The sequence below is a fragment of the Rhodnius prolixus genome, unplaced genomic scaffold, assembly GCF_049639745.1.
Source record: "Rhodnius prolixus isolate KJV_2025 unplaced genomic scaffold, Rpr scaffold_7, whole genome shotgun sequence".
Lineage (NCBI taxonomy): Eukaryota > Metazoa > Arthropoda > Insecta > Hemiptera > Reduviidae > Rhodnius > Rhodnius prolixus.
In genome coordinates this window covers 11,513,226-11,535,912 of record NW_027411582.1, presented here as the reverse complement: position 1 = coordinate 11,535,912, position 22,687 = coordinate 11,513,226, and the positions used below count along the sequence as shown (strand labels likewise).

Below are 22,687 nucleotides of genomic sequence, written 5' to 3'. Positions count from 1 at the left end.
GGGAAGGATGAAATACAACTCATACCTTAAAACTTTTTTTTTCCCTAAACTTGTTTCTTTAAAATGTAGGTTATTTTAAAATTATATTTTTGCTATTTTATTAATAGTTTTGCAACAAACTTGGTGAAACAATAAACCATAAACAAAAAAATGTGCACCATTTGCCTACTTTACTTTAATTATCACAACGTGGATACGGAAATGAATTAAGATGATCCTTAGGTCCTTAGAAGGTGGTTTTTTTTTTGTGTTACTTCGTGGTCGCTTGTTCAGAGTAAGTTCATAAAATCCCATTAAGTTTTCAGAAATCATTTCGGTTAAGCACGACTTTCCAGTTAAGAGATAGATTTTGGTCGTTAACTTTCTGAAACACAATTTTTTTTTACTTTCTGAATAGACTTTTCAAAGAAAGTAAACATTTGGAGAAAGAAAAGATTTTCCAAAACCACTTTTTTCGGAGGCTGAAAATCTCTAAAAAAAGGTTATTTTAAATGCAAACCCGTTTGTTGAAAATTCACAAACAATTTTTCTAAGCCTAAGCCTAACCTAAGCTTTCTTTATTTTCCACTGCCTCCTTAAGTAATCTGAAGTAACAATCAGATCTAATATTCAGAACACGTAAATGTGGAAAAAGTTGAGGGGCTAGCTCGGTGAATGGTTCAATTGGAAAATGTATACAAACAACAATACTATCGTAAAACGTAAAAAAAACAAATTTGATAGAAAATTTGGCGTAGTTCCAGAATACATATACAAGCCTAAAAATGTAGTTTGTATTGTGTGTGGTTGTGTATACTGTATAATATATAGTAAGAGGGGGCGAGAGTGTGCAGTTATATATCCAGGTATACATCTACAAGTGCGAATGAAAGGGTTTGGAGCTGACTGTATTAGGTCCTCCATTCACAGTGGCGCACTTACAAATTCCTATACTATCCCAGGAAGCAATAGCCAACTAGAGGAGAGTCAAGTTTTGCCACTCTTGTAGGAGAGGGCAACTCACAATCTCCTAGCAAAATGGTTTCACACTTTTACTTTATTTGTAAAAGATACACTCTCAATATGTAGTTAGATTCTTCTTTATATGTATTTTCTTTTATTTTTGTTTATGGGAGTTACGTGAGGTTTTCAATCTGAGACACATACTATTAAAAGGAAAAAAATCCTCTAAAAGAAAATAAATAGTGTGAAACATTCACACCACTTTTTCTTAATAAAATTCTCAAGTTCTAACTCACAAATTTTCTTTAATTACAAATAGTAAAATGTAAAACTGTTAATCTCTCTTTCAGGGAAATCTAATCTAACTCCTTCCCGAAAACTCTGCTACGAGGTGTGGCTATTAAATAACGAGACTGATGCTGCTACATAAGAACTATGCATGAGCCAAATCTTAACGTCCGACAGCTGTGCAGCGTAAAGCCTTCTCTTTCGATTGCAGCGTCTCACGAGTTTGTAGAGAAATCTGTCTGACCGAAACCGTCGTTTGTGTCAGAGGTGTTAGTTTCGTTTTGCCGAAAACATGATACTACACATGTAATAGAGCAACGAATTGTCGTGAAATTTCACATGAAACCCTTCTGAAACTTATCTTTTATTAAAAGAAGTTTATGGTGATGAATGTTAATCACGTGCGCGAGTTTTTAAGTTGTTCAAGCGTTTCCAAGATGGCCGAAAAGACGTCGGAGATGATGACCGCCCAGGTCGCCCTTCCACGTCCAAAACGGATGAAAATATCGATTATAATTAATCAACATTATTACCGTGAGGCGCTTGCTCAACTCCGTGAAAGAGTAAGGAAAAAAACGACCCGATTTGTGGAAGAACAACTCACGGGTTCTCTCCAGCAAGACAACGCGCCGGCTCACACTGCATTGTCTGTCAAAACGTTTCTAGCCAAGTACAACATCCCAGTTTTAGGCCATCCGCCTAATTCGCCTGACCTGGTCCCATGTGACTTTTATCTGTTCCCCAAAGTCAAGTCTGCATTAAAAGGAACACGATTTCGGTCCGTTGAAGCTGTGAAAAAAATACGCGGCACGCGTCATGCAGGAACTCACAGAAAAAGACTTCCAGCACTGTTTAGAACAATGGTAAATTCGCATGGAGCGTTGTAGGGATAGGGGAGGGGTGTATATTGAAGGTAATAAAAAAACTAAATATGTATAAATTTAAAATAAAATGTTTTACAGCAATAGTCTCGTTATTTAATAGCCACACCTCGTATTTTTATCATAAAGTATAGTGTAAAATTATTGGTATTGGTCGAACCAACTGCCCTCAGTCTAGACTCTAGAGAGTGGAACTAATGGTAGGAGTACCACTTACTATTGTCCCCAATCCTTGAGAGAGGGACTTAGGAGGGACACATGCAGTAGAGACACAAACTTAGGAACAAGATCCAGCACGCTTCACTAATTCCCAACTCAACCATTTTCTAAATTCATTATTCGTATTACTCAATATTAGCTCTTAATTTAGTGAGCTTGGTACCTGTAAATTATCACTACCGAGACCTTTATTAGTTTTATTAATTATCGCTTCCATTCCCGCTCTCTACATGATCACACTATCCGTTAGATTGTTTTTAAATTTTGGAGCCCTGTTGTAGCACAAAATAAAAAACCATTCGCAATACATGGCTCCAATAAACTAACCTTTCATTGTGTGAGGTAATAATAATAAACTGGCCAAGCCTGCACGTGTTCTTGAAGTAGAATGTGGTCGAACCGAACAGTTAGTTTAGCTGACCTTAAGTGAGGGTAGTACAACGAAATTCTCAAAACCTTTTCTTGTTCATTTCTTCGGCTCTCGATACTTCTTGAGGGTAATGTATACAACACTTTTAACACTGTGCATATTTTTATTTAATTTTTCAATGAACTCAGTAATGAACCCGATAAACCTTGTCCATAGCAACAAACTCCGTTCATACGAGAGCAAAACTTTCAAGGTGATTCGACTGCAACAGATTTTTTTCTTATATCCATTAAAAATGATATTCGGAATTTAAAATGTAAATTTAGAAATAGAATTGTATTTCATTAATTAAATAATAACCTAAGGAAACTTGATTTATTTTATGGTAATAATAACGGGAAAAAGTTCCACCTTGATGTGGAAAGTTAAAAAAGTAGAAAGGAAATCTTAAAATAATCTACTTTAAAATAGAAAATAAAAGAGAGTATTTCTGTAGTTAAAAGAAAAGTTCCAGAGTTGAAAACACAAGCCTCTGAATCCATTATTTATCTTGAATGGCAGAATAAAAACTCCTTTTTATTAATTTTATCTTAATAAAATTTAGAGCATAAATTTAAGCATTGGTAGTAGATGTTTTAGGCCACAATTTTTGCATTAAAAAATTACAGAGTTGGTTTCCTTAGGTTTAACCAGTTCTTAGTCTTGGCAGTTATATAGCCACTGGTGTAGTCCTATTTAGGTTCGCAGGTTGAGCCTATATAAAATATTTGTAGAAAAATAAAACATTGTTTTTATTAGTCTTTTATGAACTATCCATATTTCATCATAAAAGCGCACCTTTGATACAAAACATCATTTAATAAGACTTCATTATAACTTACTAGATTAATAAGACCACTTGTTTGCTCTAAAGCAGAACCCAGTGAGGTCGGTGAGGATTTCTTTTTTCTTCTACCTTCTCAGCTGTGAGTTCTGAGCAAACTTTCTTCCCGCCCCCCATTTATTTACAATATATATATATATATAATGGCGCTAAACTTAGCACAATGGAAGCAAAGGTAAATACAAACTAATATACAATTCCGATGAACATTATCTGATAGTGACCAGTAACGACTTCTTTCCAATAAACTATGAATTAAAAAGAAAGTTACCTGTACAAATACTAGGCCAGAGCAAATTATTAGCTGGGACCTTGGCGTGATAAATGATGGCCTTTTTGCCGTTCTTTTACTAGCGTTGAATATTCTGGATATCCTATTGGTTTTGGTGAGCAGTGCGGCATATACCACGGTAAAACAGAATCCAGCACCAAACCTGTAATATAACCAAGCGAAGGTTTGAAATCATTTTATTTTTCAGATCACTCACATTAGGAAAACACAAGGTAAATTGACCAGAATATTCATAAGTAAACACCACATCACACCACGTGATTTATAAATGATACAATTGGAGTAAAAGTAATGGAAAATAATAATTGCAACATTCTACCTACTTCTGCAATTTATTTATTTATGTCAATGTAACTGAACTCTTTTACGGCTTTCTAAAGTAGAAGATCCAATTGCTAATGTTCGGATGGACTATGGATCCTCCCGACACCTTGTACTTAATTTTTCTTTCATAAATCCTAAATTCTAGTCGTCTCAACAGGTTTTCTAGGGAGAATAAGGTTAATGCCAGGTTAATTCGTAATTTTGCAATGACTTTAATGACACTAGCCCAAAATTTGGATGGATTTACTAAACATGGTCCCGTTAATTTGTATTTCGGCTAACTTATCTCATTACAAATTAAAGTTATCAAGTAGTAACTTCCAGAGCGAACCTCAGACTATATTAGACTATTATTTAGCAGATGCGCTGAATATACTCCAAAAACTGGATTAATCCCTAAAGAACAAAACAACAGTTTGACTATAGCCTAGTTTTAAATCAAATCTAACGTAATTCACTAAAAATCAGAGCGATTAAAAGCATAATTTGATTATTTAAAAGCTTCCTCGTCCATGACTCCAAATTTAGTAGATGGACGTTAAGCTCCGCCTGAAAAGTGAGTGATTACTTTCTTAAAAGCTTCACTTCTGGATATAATTGCAAAGCATATAACAAAGCGAACACAAAGTTAGCTAAATACTGAATAGTAAATGTTCTGGAGAAACAATGGTAGATGTAAGGACTGTTTTAGTTCAAAACAATACTAAGTTAGTGTATTCTCTCACACGCACCCAGACGTAGGAGGACGAACATAATGTTCTTGAAACCATAATATAGTGGTTTCTTTTTTTTAATTTCTCAACATCCATTTCAGAAATATACCACCAAATCTCTGGAGACAATCGTCATTTTTATATGAAGGTTTTTCTTTTACTTTTGTCATTTTCTAAACGTGAACATAAATTTTTTACTTGACTATACTCCATTCTAACAATTATTCCCTTTTCATACTTACGCTAAAATAAACAGAATAATAAAATCACTCTATCATATGTAAAACTGCAATTGTTTAAAAGATAAATTTTATTTAAACCAATTTTAAAACTTATATTTGTGTGCGGATTGACTATCGTAAAAATAATAAGACGTCTCGAAACTATTGACACTTCTCATACAAAGGTTTTTACTGAACAACCAAAATAGCGACTTATTAAAGTGATTTTTCATTTATTCGTGATTTTAAAGAAAATGGAAACAATTTAAACTTCGTGAACTTTAGTCACATATCTAAAGAATACAATCTTTTTTAAACAAAAACTCTCTGTCGAATCACTATCTATAACTCTACCTTGAGATCTTCTTGTTCCCTAGGTTTCTGAAGCTGTAAGATCTCGCTAAGTCAAGTTCCAAGTCTCAATTTCCACACATCCTAACCCTCTAGTTATTCAACTTAACTTACTACATTACTACAGGTAATCCTTCAAGATGGTTGAAGCGTCGGTAGACATGTGATGTTCTTAATGAAGTAACTGCCAGTGCGTAATAGCGAACTGTTCTTCTTTCGGAGTTTCAGCATTGGGTCATGCTACTCACGAATTTGTACATATGAATCACTTTGTTTTAGATGCACTTGTTGCAAAAAAGTACTGCAGTTATAAAAATGAGTAAAGTTATATATAAATGTATATATAAGGTGAAAAACGCAGACTTTTGAAATAGGCCTGAATATTGCACAGTAATTAAAATACATCGCGTGCAACGTCATTCTAATTTATTCAATCCAGACCCTAAATCACAATAAACAACTATAGTGCGGGTATAGCAGAACTAAATGTTAACAATAGAGCTTTAATACTGTGGAACTAAGTGATAAGTTGTTTGGCTTATTGAAAGTTTCCTAGTTGTTGGATGGATGCAAAAAAAAAAAAATAAATAAAAATTTAGTCGAATAAAAATTAAGGATTTATTAAGGAATAACTAATAAATAGTCCTTCTTAAATGAAGACATGCTGAACAGAAAAGGATTATGGGTTTCAAAACAAGTGGTAGTTAGGTGTAAAGGCAATTACATACCTTCTCTATGTGCAACTTTACATTCAGTGGACTGTTTGGATTCCCTGACTGTTAACAGTGGCTAGTCAAAAGGAGAACTCCCAAGAGCTATAACTAAGGGTTATACTAACAGAACTGGAAAAGAGGTATAGTTTATGCTAGTCGTAGTTTGTATTATTTCCCTTATAAGCATGAGGAAGCTTCCTGCTCTATTAAAGGATACAATTAGCTTTTGTTATTTCCAGTACATGGTCAAAGGTAAAATACCTACCGGGATAAAGTGTAAAACTAAGTACATACGTACATCTGATGATTTTACACCATATTATCTTCTTTCGGACTAGTAAGCTAGTATGTTGTTCAAAGTTGATTTGTTCAGTTGTTCAACAATTCAAGATTAAGTTAGGTACTTTTATTTTGAGATATGAAAGGTTTTTATTTTGAATATACCCATCCAATATATTATACATAGTCTAGTTTATTAAGACCATTATCATTAAGTACCCATTAAGAGAATGAGAATTCCTTTTTTATCATGAATTTGTCCTGAGTCCTGTACTTCTGATTTCAAAATAAGAAATAACCTAGTTACTGCATTCAGAAAAACACTATCACTCCGCACAAAAAATGTTTGTGTAAATGAATTTCCATACTAGCCATTTAAAATTGTAACCACCTGGAATGCAAATTTAGTTTTCCAACTGTACAAACGTCGGTGGCAAAAAATTGAAATATACTGCCACCAAAAAAAAAAAAATAAATAAAATAAATAAAAATAACGTGAAATAGAACATGACAAATTTATTTTTTTTTGGCAACATTAAAAAGCTGGCCACATAAAAGCCGTAAACCATATGTCATGCCATAAGTAGGACAGGTGTCGGAGCTTGGACAATAAAGAAAAATATTGCCCTGCAGTTTTTACATTTCTTGGCCGCATGATACTTTATTTACTATGTGAAACATTACTTATTCATTTTTTAATTTTTTAGAATTTTATTGCTTTCATTGAGCTATGTTATTTATTGATCAATGAAGTTTTAGCAGAAACGATAATGATAATACAACTCCATTAACGTCACTAATAAATATTTCTTTTGCATTTTTTTGACTTATAGCAAATGTTTTATTGAATCGTTTAAAAAAATATATATAATATCTAAAGTAGCACATAAATGACATGATATGACGCATGATGAAAGGTAATAAATTAAAGAAAAGCCTAAGCATTTATTAATTTTTGGCACTCACCTTTGCAATCCGCAAACCACATCAGTTGGTTTGAGCACCAACAGAAATGTCATTAAATAGCAAAGCAATAAGCCGGTTAGTAGAACATAAGTTAATTCTCTTCCAGCGGCTTTCACTACAGGCGTGTCATTATGTCGTAGAAATACGGAGACAACGAGCAATGTGATCAATATACCACCAGAAGAGAAAGACATTGCACCAATTGCCCATGGTGAATCTGGCCGTAGAAATACTTCGGGAATATCTAAACAAGCTTCATGATTTGTGTCTGGTACTTTGCCTAAAGGGCATATTACACACTGTGTTTCTTCGATCGGATGACGAATCTGTAAGATAAATGAATAAAACGTTTCAATTACCATATTTGTATACGATAAAGCTTCTTCTTTTTTTTTTTTTGAAGCAAAAAGAATGGAGAATTTGGGACTCAAGTCTTCGCGAGAAAATGGCTGAGCAAATTTAAAAATACAGCACAATTACAATACCTACACATATGTACTAACATAAGAGAATGTAAACATATTTAAAAGATTTTTTTATACCATCGCTGATTTTATCCGTTTCATCTCGAATGTTTTTTTTTGTTAATATATTGCTGAACATATTTTCATCCATTATCAGCGGTTAACAGTCTGGAGAAGGTAATTTGACTACAACTAAGTTTTCAAATTCTCTAAACCAGAGTTATTAATAAACTTCTGATGTTAAACGAAAATTTGGAGAAAAAAAAGCACTCTAGCACGTTCAAAATAAGCAATATGTGCAAAATAAGCAATTTCAACACTCTGTTCGTTTCTAGATTATCGCTACTATTATAAGCCTACGCTAAGTACTTTATTAATACTGAAACATAATTATGATCCACTGTCTGCAAGCCACACTATTTATGTTAATAAATACATTCATTACTTAAACATGTAAATTAGTATCTACTTATCTAAATCGTTCCAAGATTATGAAACCATGTTCCAGTTCTTTTCAGTGTAATTTTATAATCGCATAATTAGGATAAAAGTAAATAATTTTGATGTTTAAAATACTAATGTACTTCTATGGATCTCTCAGTTGAAAAAATATTTTTTAAATAACATTAATTCGACTAACACTTAAGAGAAATTTATTGATATAAAGAAAAACTACCTTATTGCTGACAAAAGATGTATAATTGGCGATAGTTTAATGAGAAAATATTTTTTTTTTTTTTATGAAAGCAAATAGAAATTGAAACCATTACCGCCTTCCACACATTTGATATGGTTTTGTCACAATAACAAAGAAAACCTACTATGTATACCACAAATCATCAATATTTCTTCTACGAAATCTTCTTTCATATGATTCTTGAGACTTAGTTTGAAGTGCCTTCTTTGTGATTGCTGGAGAAGCTTTCCTCTTTTTTTTACACTTACCGTAAGAGGCTTTCGAAGGGCATCGCCTTTTAACTTTTTTTTTTTTACGTGGTGTCCTGCTGCGGCTTTGACTAGCGAAGTGATCTGTGTCTGAATGTTTCTTCTTTTTCACCATTGTTTCCAGTATTCCTGTTTTCGTGTTTGTTTTTCTAAATAAAATGTCTGCAATAATTTTTGTGAATGATGTGAACCAGCTGATTTTATTTCAAATATTTCTATTTATTTAATAACAAAAATATATGCAGATAAATTCACTGAGGGATTAATACATATTGATCAAATTAGAAAATAATTGAATTCCTGGTAGAGTCCAGGATTCAACATTGTGGAAAAACAAAATTCGCCTCAGTTATAGTGTGTTTTAGCCCAAACTTGGAAAGCGTACATCAGGAGAAATTTGAGGAGTATTTTGCTAAGCAGTAAGGTGCTCAAGACGTGTTTCTGTCAGTAAATAGATAAAGAGTGTTTCAGGAGGGTGTACAATTGTAGTTTACTGTTGATGTACAATCTCCAGGTGTCTTATGTCCAAGCATTATTCCAAGATGACGCATTCCATGATCTTTCTGCTTTCTAGGAATTTCATGGTTATTAATTGCAAGCATATAACCTTAAAAAGGTTCCTTACGAAGTCAGATAATGTCTGTTCTAAAGATTAGAAAGGTTTCGAGATGAGTATTCTGCTCCTCTTTTGATTTGAGGGCAAACAGCATAGCACTAACAATAACAGCATACCAAAAGCAATTTTGAGATAATAATTAAATAGATAAAAAAAAATAAACATTTTATAAAAGAAAAAAACTCTACCTGATATTGAGTACAGTTGAAACAATGCCAGCAACAACTTTCTCCTTCTACATAAGTTTTAGCCTGGCCGACTTCACAGGGCAGGGAGCAAACTGATTCTGGGACACCAGCCTGACCCATTTTGAACTGAATGTCTGTAAACAAATTGAAAGGACAATCATACAATTTTTTTTTTTTTAAAAAAAAAGAAAAAATAAATGAATAAAAAGAGTAGTAATCTGTAAATAGAATTTTAAACAAAGCGTGCGTAAGACCAAGTAAGATAACATCCCATTACTATAATATCCATGGTATTTATCATTACAAAGTCAACAAGAGTTTTCAACAGTCAAAAGAAAATCATTTTGATACAAAAACTCAAACCAAGATTACCTTGCAAATATGAAGAAGAAAGAAAATAAATAAGTGTATATCTCTGGTAAGATTAAACTTTTTTAAAGTGGAAAATTTTCCTCTTAAACAGAACATTAGGTTGGAAAAACTTTTTAACGATATTCTCATGGAAATTCTCACAATAAACTTGAAAGGAAATTAACCACTTATTGAAACGTAGCGAGAGTTTAAAATTTTCAAATCTTCAATGAACAATTAAACACAAATTAATCAACAGCAGTGATAAATGCAATAATAGCTATGAGGTTAGCATACTGGACTCCCACGCGGAGGTCCCGGGTTCGAATCCAGCAGCTGACCCTTAGATTTTCTCTTCCTAGGAGCTTCTTACAGCTCACTGTCCGGTGATGGACAGTGTTGTCTGTAACGAGAGAACACTGTCCGGAGGCCGGCAGTGCACTGGAAAAAGCTCCGGGCGCTAATGACCTCAGCTGTTGATGCGCCAAAAAAAAAAAAAAAAAAAAAAAATACTTGCTAACTTATGTACGTCCACGACATTAATAGAATCTCGGAACATTTATACTAGGTACTGCACATCTGATTTGCCTTATGCACTCTCTTTATGATATAAGTGATCAGTTCAAAAGTTTTACAAACACAATCTGGTATTACTAGTTACTGATCTCTTTTCTTATCAGTCTTTATCGCCCCTCAATGTGGTCTGTCGCCTTCAAAGTAGGCTTCATTCACATTTTTAGTTTGTTTGAATTTAGACATATCGAAGAGGCAGTAAGAGTACTAAGAAAGATGAGTAAATAGGAAATTGGGAGCAGTTATGATTTATATCAAGTCAATAGTAAATTCTTTTCTTAACACAACCATGAGAAACAAATAGGAAATGGCATTTGTTTGTGAAAAGCGGATTGGTTTTGACTCGTTCAAAGCTTTTACTGCCTTATAAAGTTAAAGGCTGTTCACTGTGTGATAATAAATCTTTCAACAAGAACTGTTCACAACCATTCTGTATTATTTACACTAATAGAGATCGTAATTCCTTACTTATTTATTTCCTGCCATGTTTCTCGTGGTTTTTGTGCTATAAAATAGTAGTGAAGTAAATAGAACGGAAGTAATGAAGCCTAATGTAACAAATGTTGTATCGTTAGTTAAAAAATGTTTTAGACTTGTATTGTTATTTCTTATTTATAATTTAGGAGTTGGAGCATTAAGCGCAGTCTGAAGAATTAGCCAATTCTTTTCTTTTGTCTTGTTTTACTACGATTTTCATGAAATTCCATACGATTACTACCATATTCCATAGAAAATTTATTTCTGTGAGAAGGGGGATCTCTGGTACTATGACTATAACTTCTCATTAAAGAAAGCAATCAAGACTCTACAATTTTATTATCCAAATAATATTATAGTACTTACCCTAAAAACTTATATATTTGTTATATTTGAAATAAGTCCTCAGAGTACATTACCACTCTTGACATTCGAACTCTTGAGAGAATGGAAGAGTGTAGTAAAGCAGATAAATGGATTTTGGAAGGAGGTTACTTTTATGGAAACGAAGCGATACCAGGAACGGAACAACAAGTTTGCTTTGCTGGTAATTTATTCGTTATGTTTGGCTACCACCGCCGTTATGTATATCTCACAGATAAATACCTCATTTAACTTAGCAACTAATACAAACTAGTGATTACTTCTCTCGAAGAGATTAGTAATAATCAAGATTAATACTCTATCGGTTTAGAATTCTATATTCTAAGGGTCGCCGCCAACAAGCATCTTGTGGGGCGGCCAACAATTTTATATCATCTAAACTTTGATCATTACTCAGCAAAGTTTCTATTAATAATTGCAATTGCTTCAATAATTAATGGTTAATTGCATCAATATTCCTTCACAGAATCCTAAACAGGAGATGAGCTTTCAAAAACTTATTCAGAAATAAATCAAGAACATAAGGTATAAGGACATAGAATAAATTCTAAATTCCTTTATATCTTAATAGAGAAACTTTAAATTGAGTGAGAAATTAGTAAATTGTAAACATAAAACCCAATTAAACCACTTATTTGGCCCCTAGGAAACCTCAGACTTGTGGTTTTGATGTAATCAATCTAAAATGTTTCACAGCCACAAACATCAACTTTTTATTTCAGTATGAGAAAATAAACCACAAAACTTTGTAGTCTTTGCCACCTAGAGCAGTGTTCACCTCGCTAGTTCTAGCAGTGACTACTCTTTAGCTGATCGCTAAAACTTCTCCTAAAGGAATGTTCTAAAATGCAGCCAAACTAAAAAACATATTTCAATTTCTGGCAGAAATGTACGGAAAACAAGGCCTTGGAAAATGTTGAGAAATTATTTTCTGCTTTTTGAGCAAACGCTGATTGTGGAAAATCAAAACCAACCAATCAAATGATCTCCGCAGTCTCGTTAACAGTTTTTGCCGATGTGGTTATCATTATAAAGAGGGTTTGTTTAAGATGATCCGGACACATTGAGCGGATAAAGCTTGATTGTTTTTTCTAGAAGGATAAGTACGCAGCAGATTGCCTATCCAAACACAAACCAATATAATCAATAGTATTAAATTACCAATTTCAGGAAATTAATTTTACTATATAAATATGTCTGCAGATTTTTTCTACATTGATACTCTTGTATATCACAAGTTTAATTTAATGTTAAAGCAAATATGTCCAAAGTTTGTGATTTCTCTTACCCTAGTCATATGTTTACCTAAAGTACAAGTTGATAAGCTTCTCTGATGTTTAATACTTGGCTGAAGGCTATAAAGTAGGTCGGCGGTAGCAGCTTCTTCTCGCAAAGTTTTCCCACTAACAAACTCACTTACTCTTGTTAGAAATACGTACAATCGGCTTCACATCTGATACCTTTAATGTTGTAGTTTAAGATGATGAACAGTGGGGGAGGCTACGAATGTTATTAAAGTTTTGTGTCGATGCTTTATTAAAAGTTTTGTATCGATACTTTGTAAACTAATCAATCTTTGTCCTACACAAAAATCGAAGTAAAAATAAATAATAAAGGAAGTATAATGAAAAAAATGTGCTATGAACACTCACATGACTTTTTCTTACTATTTTCCTCATAGTTCTTACTACAAATTTTCTTCACACGAATATTTGAATCACATTTAATTCTATCCAACATTACAAACTTAGAACACTCTGAAACTTGACCTTACTAACTAAAAAAAAACCTTCCAGAAAACTGCCATAAAACAAATTTTCTAGAAGTAAGAATTAAAAATCTAAGTACGTATTGGAATTGAAATACATATGTAATTTATATAATATAAAATTAGAAAAACGTAGGAGTTTTTCGGGTTGAAGTATGGAAACCATTTAACCATATTTTTAGCAACAATGAAAAGGTAATAGGGACAGGCTGCGAAATGTGTTACGCCAATTTAGTCTCGACATTAGGCTAGCCGAAAGAACGTAGAGAAAAGCAGGATGTAGATGTACCGAACATGTAGTTAAAATGGATATGAACTACCTGGCAAAAAAAAGGGAAATTTGAGAGGCAAGAGCGGAGGGTCGAAGTGCCCCAGAAATACTTGGGAGGGAGCCAGGCACTGGGCAGCGAAGGTTTGATCCACATTATGCTCAAACACTTAAGTTGTAGAGAGCAATAAACACTTTATTATGATGATAATCTTCTCAACAAATATTTCACAAACATAAAGTTAAAAACAAGGGTTCGTATGAAATATGAAAGGATTTCTAATAATACTAATAAAGGAACAAATACTCAATGAAAATACGGATTATAGAAAGCAAGAATGGGATTAAGGTTTAACAATATTAGTAAAAACCATCAGTTAAACCACAGACAAGTGACAGGTAACAAAAAGCAGCAAGAGAAAAGTTTCTTTAACTTCAGTGCTGTAAATAAGAATTTGCCTAACAACATAGAACTTTTATTGTTCACTTTTCAAGCTGTCAAAACGATATTTGTTGAGCTTCCTTTTTTTTTATTCTTGTGTGTGTGTGTGTGTGTGTGTGTGTTTACAACTGAAATATAATTTAGAAGTTAGAAGAAAGTCTTTGAAGAACAGTTGAAGCAAGAAATGTAACAATAGAAAAGAGAGATAGGGACGAAACTGGAAAAAACAAAGGGTCAAAAATAAAGTAACAAAAAAATAGAGAAACCTTGGCCCAGAGAAAAGTCCCTATCAAGAATGGATGTTGTTTTACAGAGTATTTCTGAAGCAATTCTGATGGTTTCGTAAACAAACGAACTAACAAACAAAGAAGTTTTTTTTTTTATCTACTCGTACACTAACTTCCCTGCAACAGGGGTACCTTACGGCCAGTCCTTAACTTATAGCCGCATAGAACTTGACGCATGATTACCTATTCAATAGATTCTTGATTCTAGCTTTTATTTCCCTTCAAATTTTCTTTTTTTATTCTATTTTTCTAGCTAGTGTGAGGAAATTAACTTTTCCATAAAATTACCTAAAAAGATCCATCATATAATTATTATTTCAAGGCAGATGTACTAAGGTAAAGATTTAGGTTACAGATGTGAGAGCTTATGAGCCTTATTTTGTAAAGCAGTCTCCTCCAATAACAAACAATACTTTATACATATCACAAAGTGAGTTGGAAGTTTATCAAATTTATAAAAATTTTAAAAATCTTTAAATAAAAAACTTGAGTAATAAGTGATTATGTCAAATATTATTATAGCTTCTCGTTTAGGCTAATAAAACCACAATTGTAATATGCATAGAGATTAGTATTTCACTTCCTAGATAAAGTCACAAATAAAAATTGTAAATTTACAATTAGTTCAATGAGTTTGAAGAAAATCGTTTAAATCGCTGCGAAATCGGGTCCGATGCCCCTATGCTCCACAACCACTAGAGGCTTATTGTGCCTTCCCCTTTGTTGAATCTAGTGGACTAAACCTCCCGTACTAAGGAGGCTGAGGACTTTCCCTACTAGTTCTTTTTTGCTCTATTATCTTTTTTGGGCTCAAAGAGCCAAAGGTTTCATAGCACAACCTCTAGATTGCAACACAATCGGACAGCATGAGAGAGGCCGTTTCCTCCTCTTCCTGACACAATCTGCACAACGTTTCTAAGCTAACAAGCTCCACCCTTTTGGTGATCCCTAAGCTTAGGGTGTAAATTATAACTTTCTGCAATTTTCTTTTTGGTGTTACAGTGGATATATATACAGAAAGAAGTCACACACACAGACTAACTCTCCTCTTCTATTTACTCAGGGAGAAATCTCAAAATCAAAAATCTGCACGATTAGAAAGACAAAAAAAAAAAAAAGAAAACCTTGAGCCTCTGAGCGCACAATATATCGGGAAGAAGGGATGTCACCGAAAGGAAACAGTCCAGGAATAGGATGAAAGCCGACTAGAGTTGACGAAAGGTGAAGAAGTGAGTGGAGAGGATCAGTTTGCCGGGTCAGCAGACATTCACAATACATCATTTTCTCAAGGCCGTTTTCCTTGTACTGTGCCCTCTGATTTCTTCCACCAAACCAACCTTTAATGATTTACCGCGACCTCCTTTAGTTAGCCGGGTAGGTAAAGCCAATTTCATTTATAAAAGGCAAAGTTTAGCAATTTGTTCAAAAAATAAATAAAGAAGAAAGATTAAGGATACATACAAATAGAGGCTGCTAATTTTATACATTCCTTTCACCCAAATTGTAACTTTGAACACTGCAATAAGAAGGAATTAACAATATTCCTACTAAAGGTGGCAATTAACTCTTTTAAAAATTATAATATTTTTTCTCAAATTGACCTTATGAATTTTTTAAATATAGCAGTTAAATGAATCTTGAAATACATTTATTCTCACTTCTGTATGTCCTATTTCTAACTACCTGTCTTTTGAACTAACTTTTGAATACATTTTTGAAATTTTAAGCATTCTAAGATACAAAAAACTGAAACTTAATGATTTCAACATCGCAAAATTTGTGAAGTATACTAAGAGTTTTTGGCAACGTGTGCCACGGGCGTTCTGGTTGGGCCATTTTCAGATGAGCCTAAATTATGTAGTAGAACTGGAATCATTTTATCAGAATGCTTCTGAACTTCATGATGGCACTGTAAATGGTTACTACTTTATGTGCAATGCAAGTTGGGCACAAGGACGACTGAATGTTAGGGATTCATGAACCGATCAATAGAAAATTTGTTAAGTAGAATAATTTATAATAGTTAAGTAAGGTAACTCGTGTGAGCGTAGACACCACACTTGTACTTTCTGAAAAGTGCAGATTTTCAATTTTGAATTTTACCACATAGATTCGTTTTTAGATTTTCTAAATACAAATTGTTTTAACAAATTTGAGCTTTGTATCCACCTTAACTATTTATAAATATTTCAGTACAATAAATCTAAAAACTTTATATAAAATAAAACTCAATTGTTGGGAGTTTGAAGTGTATTTGTGAGTTAAAATCTTAAGTAAGAGTTCACTCTAAGATCCAAATAGCTGAATTCTAATGATTAAAGTTTTCAAGATAATTTCTTTGCTTAGCGACAGGGATTTATCAAGGCACCAGGTGAGGCAAAAACTTTTGCCTCTTGCCTGAAAAAAAAAAAATAATAATAATAATATTAATCATCTGTCAGAAACACCGAGCTACTCTTGACCCAATTTCCATTTGTATTTCCGATTTAAAAATGGAAATCATGAATGTTTGTTGTGCCAGTAAATTTTTTTAACATCTTCAGATGTAATAGCAGCATTAAATAATAGAAAATAACTTTTATTTGTGGAAAGAACTATTGATAGAAAAGGTGATGCCAAAATATTAGAACTCGATAAACATTGTACAAACGATTCACGAGAATTTCAAAACGGTAAGAACTCCCATTCTATCAAGGAGTTTATTGTTTGGCATATCCATCCTTTTCCTGTTACTTTATTTTCTACCAACAATGAGACATACCTTTAGTATTCAGACGGAGTTCACCTTCAACATACTCTCCAACGTTAACCCATAGATAGTTACCCGGAGTTATCTGCTTGAAATGGATGATATTATACCTCGCCGGACCATCACCGTTAACGTCAAAATGGAACTTGTCCCCAGATAACCCTGTAAATACAAATATATTTAATTTTTAACAAAGAGAATTAAGAAAATAATGAATTTCTTTTGAATAGGGGATCTAGTAGGATGGCGATATTTAATTTAAGAAGGTGTTGGCACTTACACGACCAAAGTTTTAAATCACAAATTTTCTTTAAACTCCAAACATTTCGAGTCACACCACATTTTTTGTGGGGAAAAATGTAACTAATGAAATTGGTAGATTTATGTGTTCCTAATCACTACACAAAGTTTAAATAAGCTTGTAGAAGCCGTTTGCGAGAAAAATCTTAAAAAAACTGAATAGATTCAGAAAAAATTATATCTCAGTTTGAGAAATTTTAACCAAATCCTAATTGTGGCATCAGAGGATGCCACATAAGCTAAATATAAAATTTTACCTTAAATTTAAACTAAAAAGCATAAATCTGCACAATTAAATACGTTTTCTTATTAGAGTAAGAGAATGTTAACAAAGAAAGGTTACAACATTGAAATCAACTAAAATTTAGTAATCTGTTTATAATTGAAAAGTACTGTGATAAGATCTGAATTCTTTCCTCCATTATTTTTATTATTTTCCGAAAAATAAATCAAATATATAAGCGAAATTGAGCTATGATAATCCAAGCAGGAATCAGCTGTACTTAAGAAATTCTTCTTGTAGAGGGGAAAAATTAAAAATTAATGCTAGGAGACCTGCATGTGGTCGACAGAATAAGCTTCTTTTGGCGGCACTTCTTGGGATACAGTAACCGCCTTATTCTGTCTGATCTAACTAAAGTTAAAAAGAATATTCAAGGCAATGAATAGCCCTTTTCGCAGTAAAGTAACTTGGCTGCTACAGCCATGAAAAGAGAAATCAATATTAACTTAAATCGTCCACCAAGACATTTGTAACTTGTGAACATTTTCATGAACATATAATAAAGACAAAAAAAGAAGAAATTACCTTTGAAGGTGACCTTTTTCAAGTATTGCAATAGATCTGCACCTTTGGTCGGCTTCATTAGATCACAAAGACCACTGGATGGCCCACATAAATCTCTGTGCATGTCTTCTAAAGCAACAGCCAATGCCATTACAGCATCGCTCACAAATTGTAATTGATTTTCAAAAGCTGTATCCTCTCTTTTCAGACGTTCTTTGGTTGTACAACTTTTTGTATATTGATTATAAGGTGTCCGAGAGCTATTAGGATATTTACATTGAAAGTGGTCCTCCCAAAATTCTGTAACAGAAAAAAAAGAAGCAAATGAACAGTGGGATGAAAAAAATTACTGCCAATTTCAGTCATGATTTTTTTTTTTATTATGCCGAGCTTTCGACCTAGGGACTAGGTCATCTTCAGGGCTGTGGAACATATTTACGGTGAGGTTACAATAATTCTATTAAAATGTATTTGCATAATGTAACGTAATTTACAAAAATATTTACCTAATTGACAATGTACTATTTTACATCATTAAAGGTTAGTGTGTCTTCTGTCTTGTCTGCTCATGGACTGAGTGTGATCGGTTTTATGTGTTTGGTTCTGTGGAGGTCAGTGTTGCCAATTGTCAAGTATTTTTGCAGTAAGTTGGCGTATATGTTGTTTAAATTGTTCGTGTTAGTTTTGAAATTTAGGCTGTTTTCTGTCTTTGATATGTATGTCATTCCTGAATGAAGATGACCTAGTCCCTAGGTCGAAAGCTCGGCATAATAAAAAAATATCATGACTGAAATTGGCAGTTATTTTTTTCATCCTATTTAAACTATGAATCAGTCATCAAAAATGATGAACAACAAATGAACAGATTAATGAATCTTAAAGTATGGCTTCAATAAGAGACAGGAACCAGGATGCCCAGGAGAAAATGAGAAATACTCCCTTACTTTCTTTTGTTTTATTTTTATTTTCTGCATCCCTTTATCAGGTGTGATGAGTAATCTGGTTTGTCCAAGGCTTTTTAAGCTGATTGATCATCCAACTAAATTATTACTTCACTTGAAGTAGTATTACTCAGTACATCTGCCGGGTCTTTGGCAATGGGGGTTAGAATCAGAGTGACCGCCCCGTGCGGGATGCCCAACGTTCGACTAACCGGCTCTTTACAGCCCAAGCGTCCCCAGATTAGAAATTAATCTCTAAAAAAACTATTCTATCGTAAGCAGCTAAGTCTTTCCAAAAAGTAAACAAAAATATGAATTTTTAGTAATGGTTTTTGCAGTTGTAGAAGAATTTTTTTTTTTAAATAATAAGAACAGAAAATTTATAGTGATGGTGGGTTATCAAAAAATTGTTGGGAGTTAAACCTTGTTAAGGTCTCTTGAGGTGAATACAATCTCTTTAAGAGCAATTGCCTGGCATGGAGTGTTTATCCAGGGTGACTAGGAGTTAAGGCAGTTTTTTTTCTGCAGAGCGAGGGAAGAACAGTTTATGCGAACATTCTATCATCTCAAACACCGTTAGCGGAGACCCTCCGCATGAAATTACCCAAGCAAAAAGGATTGAATATGATGGGGAGAGTGCAGCCAGTAAGTGGGAGCTCGGAAACTGCACGGAGGGGGAGCTGAGTTTATTTTTTACCTTCTCTAGCCGCAACTACCTCTCTTATGACGAAGGGGGGGAATTCTATGCCTTGTAAATATAAAAATAGGTTGATTTAGTGAGGCACGGGTGGAGAGAGTTGGAAATGAGGCCAGGATTGGAAAGTATCCTGATATAATAGAAGTGCGCCTGGTCCTTTACTACCGACAGGTAAATGGAGTTATCGCTAATCTAATGCCAGCTTACATCTACCAATTTATCATACTAAGGGGAATGTGAGTTTCGCATACAATTTTCGTCTTCCCCCAGGTAATTGCTTCGCCAATTGAAATATATCACACAAATCAAACGTATACAAAACCAAAAATCTTTCAATAGTACCAATTATTACAATAATTGTGCCATATTATAAATGGTAAATTTTCATCTAATGGTTAGTTTTCCACAAATAATTATGGCTATGAATAAATGGGTCCAGCGTAGGTATTAAGAAATGGCCACGTTATTAGTGAAGACCAGCCGTCAAGTCCACGCCCGTTTAACAACACCAGATATTCTAAATTCTAGTCATCTTAGATTCTTCAGATTACAGAACCAACTTAAAACAAAGTTTTCTTCAAAAATACGCTAAATAATAATAAAAATTAAAGTAGGCTAACGAGCTTAAATGTTACAGAAAAGATAAGTTTAATGAATCTACTTTTTTTTTGAAGCGGAAAGGAGAGTTCATCAAAAACAGGCTGCATCAGTAAAGTCGAAGAACTTGAAGATGCTCGAAACAATCCTTCTTCTACAAGTGAAGAAACCATCGAGAGGATGAACCTTAAATTTGCGTGGATGTAAAAATCATTTATTTAAATGATTAGGAGTGGTTGGCACCGAAGTTCCTGAATAAAGTTCAGACATGAAAGCAAGAACCATCGTTGGCAGTAAATATAAACAATCGTTACAGCAACACACTTTCGGACATATTGATAATTCTGTTTTTAAATGATAAAACTACCAATGTTCAACTCGAAATTGGAGGAACATGCCCAGCAGCAGATCTCGTGATCTTCATCAAGAAAGGAGGCCTTAGGTGATTAGATAGGTAGAAGAATGTTCTAAGGCTTACCTAGGATCATCGTCCTCGAGGAAGCCACGTTTTTAAGGTGGCTCGATGTCGTAGAAGGCAAGGCCCTAAGACGTTCTAAGGCCAGCAATTTCGAAGAATAGAGGAAGCTGTTAATAAGTGGCTCCTTTTCAAAATGATTAAAAAACGGAAGCTCTCAAAAATAATCTTTGTTAAATAGTGGTGCATAAAAAAATCAAGAGAGTTGACACTTCAAATAGAACAGTAACAAATATTTCAAAATCCAATAATATTTTAATTAACAAATAAATGGATGATGGAAGGATAAATGAAACCCTTTTCACTTTTTATTGTGTGAAGCGGATCATTTAGGAGCTGCGTTCTGACAGATGGAAGCTGTCAAAGACAGAACCGATTCATCCTCCCTTCCTTCAGGACTTGTAACAAATATTTTCCATGTCTGATGTCTTTTTTTTTCTTGGTTTTCCTTAATCTTAGAATAATAAATTTTATTTCTCTGTTCCGTATACTTATTGAATTCAAGAAATCGTGTTTCAGTACTCATAAAAACATTATAAATTCATTTATTATACAGAAAGGTTCGCAGATATGAAATTCTTTTCAACGGACTAAGGATAAATCTATTTTTTATTCACAAAGTAATTTGTATGAATGAAGTATTGATGTTTGATGTTGATTGATTAACTTATTTTACTTGGAAGTATTGTGATAGTATCTAATTACTGAAATTGAGTTTTGATAGAAACATAATTCATTAAAGGTAATAAAATAAATATACCTATATGATTTTATATATTTATTATTTATATCTTTAAAAATGTAGGGAGAATTCTAGTTTTTACATTAAGTTCTCATACACTTACATTGCATGATATCTCTCATCACTAAATAAATCCACCAACAAAATTAATTAAAATATAATGTAATAGCCAGAAGACCCTGGCTAATCTTGGACAGTCAGTTGTACGAGTAACAGAATGGATTCCGTAAAGGACGTTCCTATTGAACCAGCTAATTGGACAAAGTAGAGAATTCAATTTAGAAACACATGTCTTTCTTAGTCGACCATGAAAAAAGCATTCGATTGATTTGATCGAACAAGGCTTTGGAACGTGCTGCATAAGTAACAGATCCCGGCTTCATCTTATTAAGGAGAGCCTTACACAAAGGGACTTCTTCATTCATTGATTGATTAACAAAGTTGAAAAAATGGAGTCTGAGAAAGTGAGTAAAAGTCTTCTACAAGAGGGTGTCCACTATCATCCACTCAGTTTAATTTATTATAGACGATCTTATCTGGAAGTTGCATCAGGTAAAATCTCATGCATCTGGATGAGATTCAATATGATGATCAGGTGCTTTTAGCCTAAAATAAAGACCAGCTGTAACGTGCTGTACATAAGTAAAACATGCGGATTCCCTAGCCTTAAAATACTATCTCCCCCGTTAGGTCTAGAATATTGGTAAATAGGGATAATACAGAACAGGTGCACACCTTTAATTACTCCGTAATTCAAACCGAAATTCTCTTATACCCGGGAGTTCTGTGAATGTGCTGGGCCATCATTAATAAGATATTAATATGGTACTCCATTGATCTGGACCAAACAGTAGTGGCATTGATATGTATTTATTGATATGTATTTACATACTGCTTTTGGGGCTTATCCCCTTAGCATGGAGATTGTCATTGAATGATTTGACAATAATACATAAATGGTAGATATAAAAATACGCAATATAATAAATTTAAATTCATGAAAACAAAATTATATGAACTTCCCAAGAGCTTTTCTTTTCTTTCTGTCTTACATCAGATCTTAGCTTTCTTAGCTTTTTTTTAAAAAAAATTACCACTCATTGAGTAAAAAACTTCTTATTTGTAAAGATAATTTGACATAATCATATATAGCATTGATTTGATGTACAGAGTTAATGGAAAATAGGTTTACAT

At 33.3% G+C, this 22,687-nt stretch overlaps 1 protein-coding gene across 1 annotated transcript in view; it reads right to left on the bottom strand.

Annotated features, from left to right (window-relative positions):
- LOC141446973 (metabotropic glutamate receptor 2-like) overlaps positions 1–22,687 on the bottom strand; it is a 308,858-nt gene that overhangs the window by 7,009 nt on the left and 279,162 nt on the right. The window contains exons 7-11 of the mRNA XM_074114046.1: positions 18,063–18,341; positions 16,967–17,116; positions 9,656–9,789; positions 7,443–7,768; positions 3,855–4,017 (exon numbers count right to left, since the gene is read on the bottom strand). Of these exons, the coding sequence (XP_073970147.1) occupies positions 3,855–4,017; positions 7,443–7,768; positions 9,656–9,789; positions 16,967–17,116; positions 18,063–18,341 (1,052 nt within the window). The remainder of the gene's footprint in view (positions 1–3,854; positions 4,018–7,442; positions 7,769–9,655; positions 9,790–16,966; positions 17,117–18,062; positions 18,342–22,687) is intronic.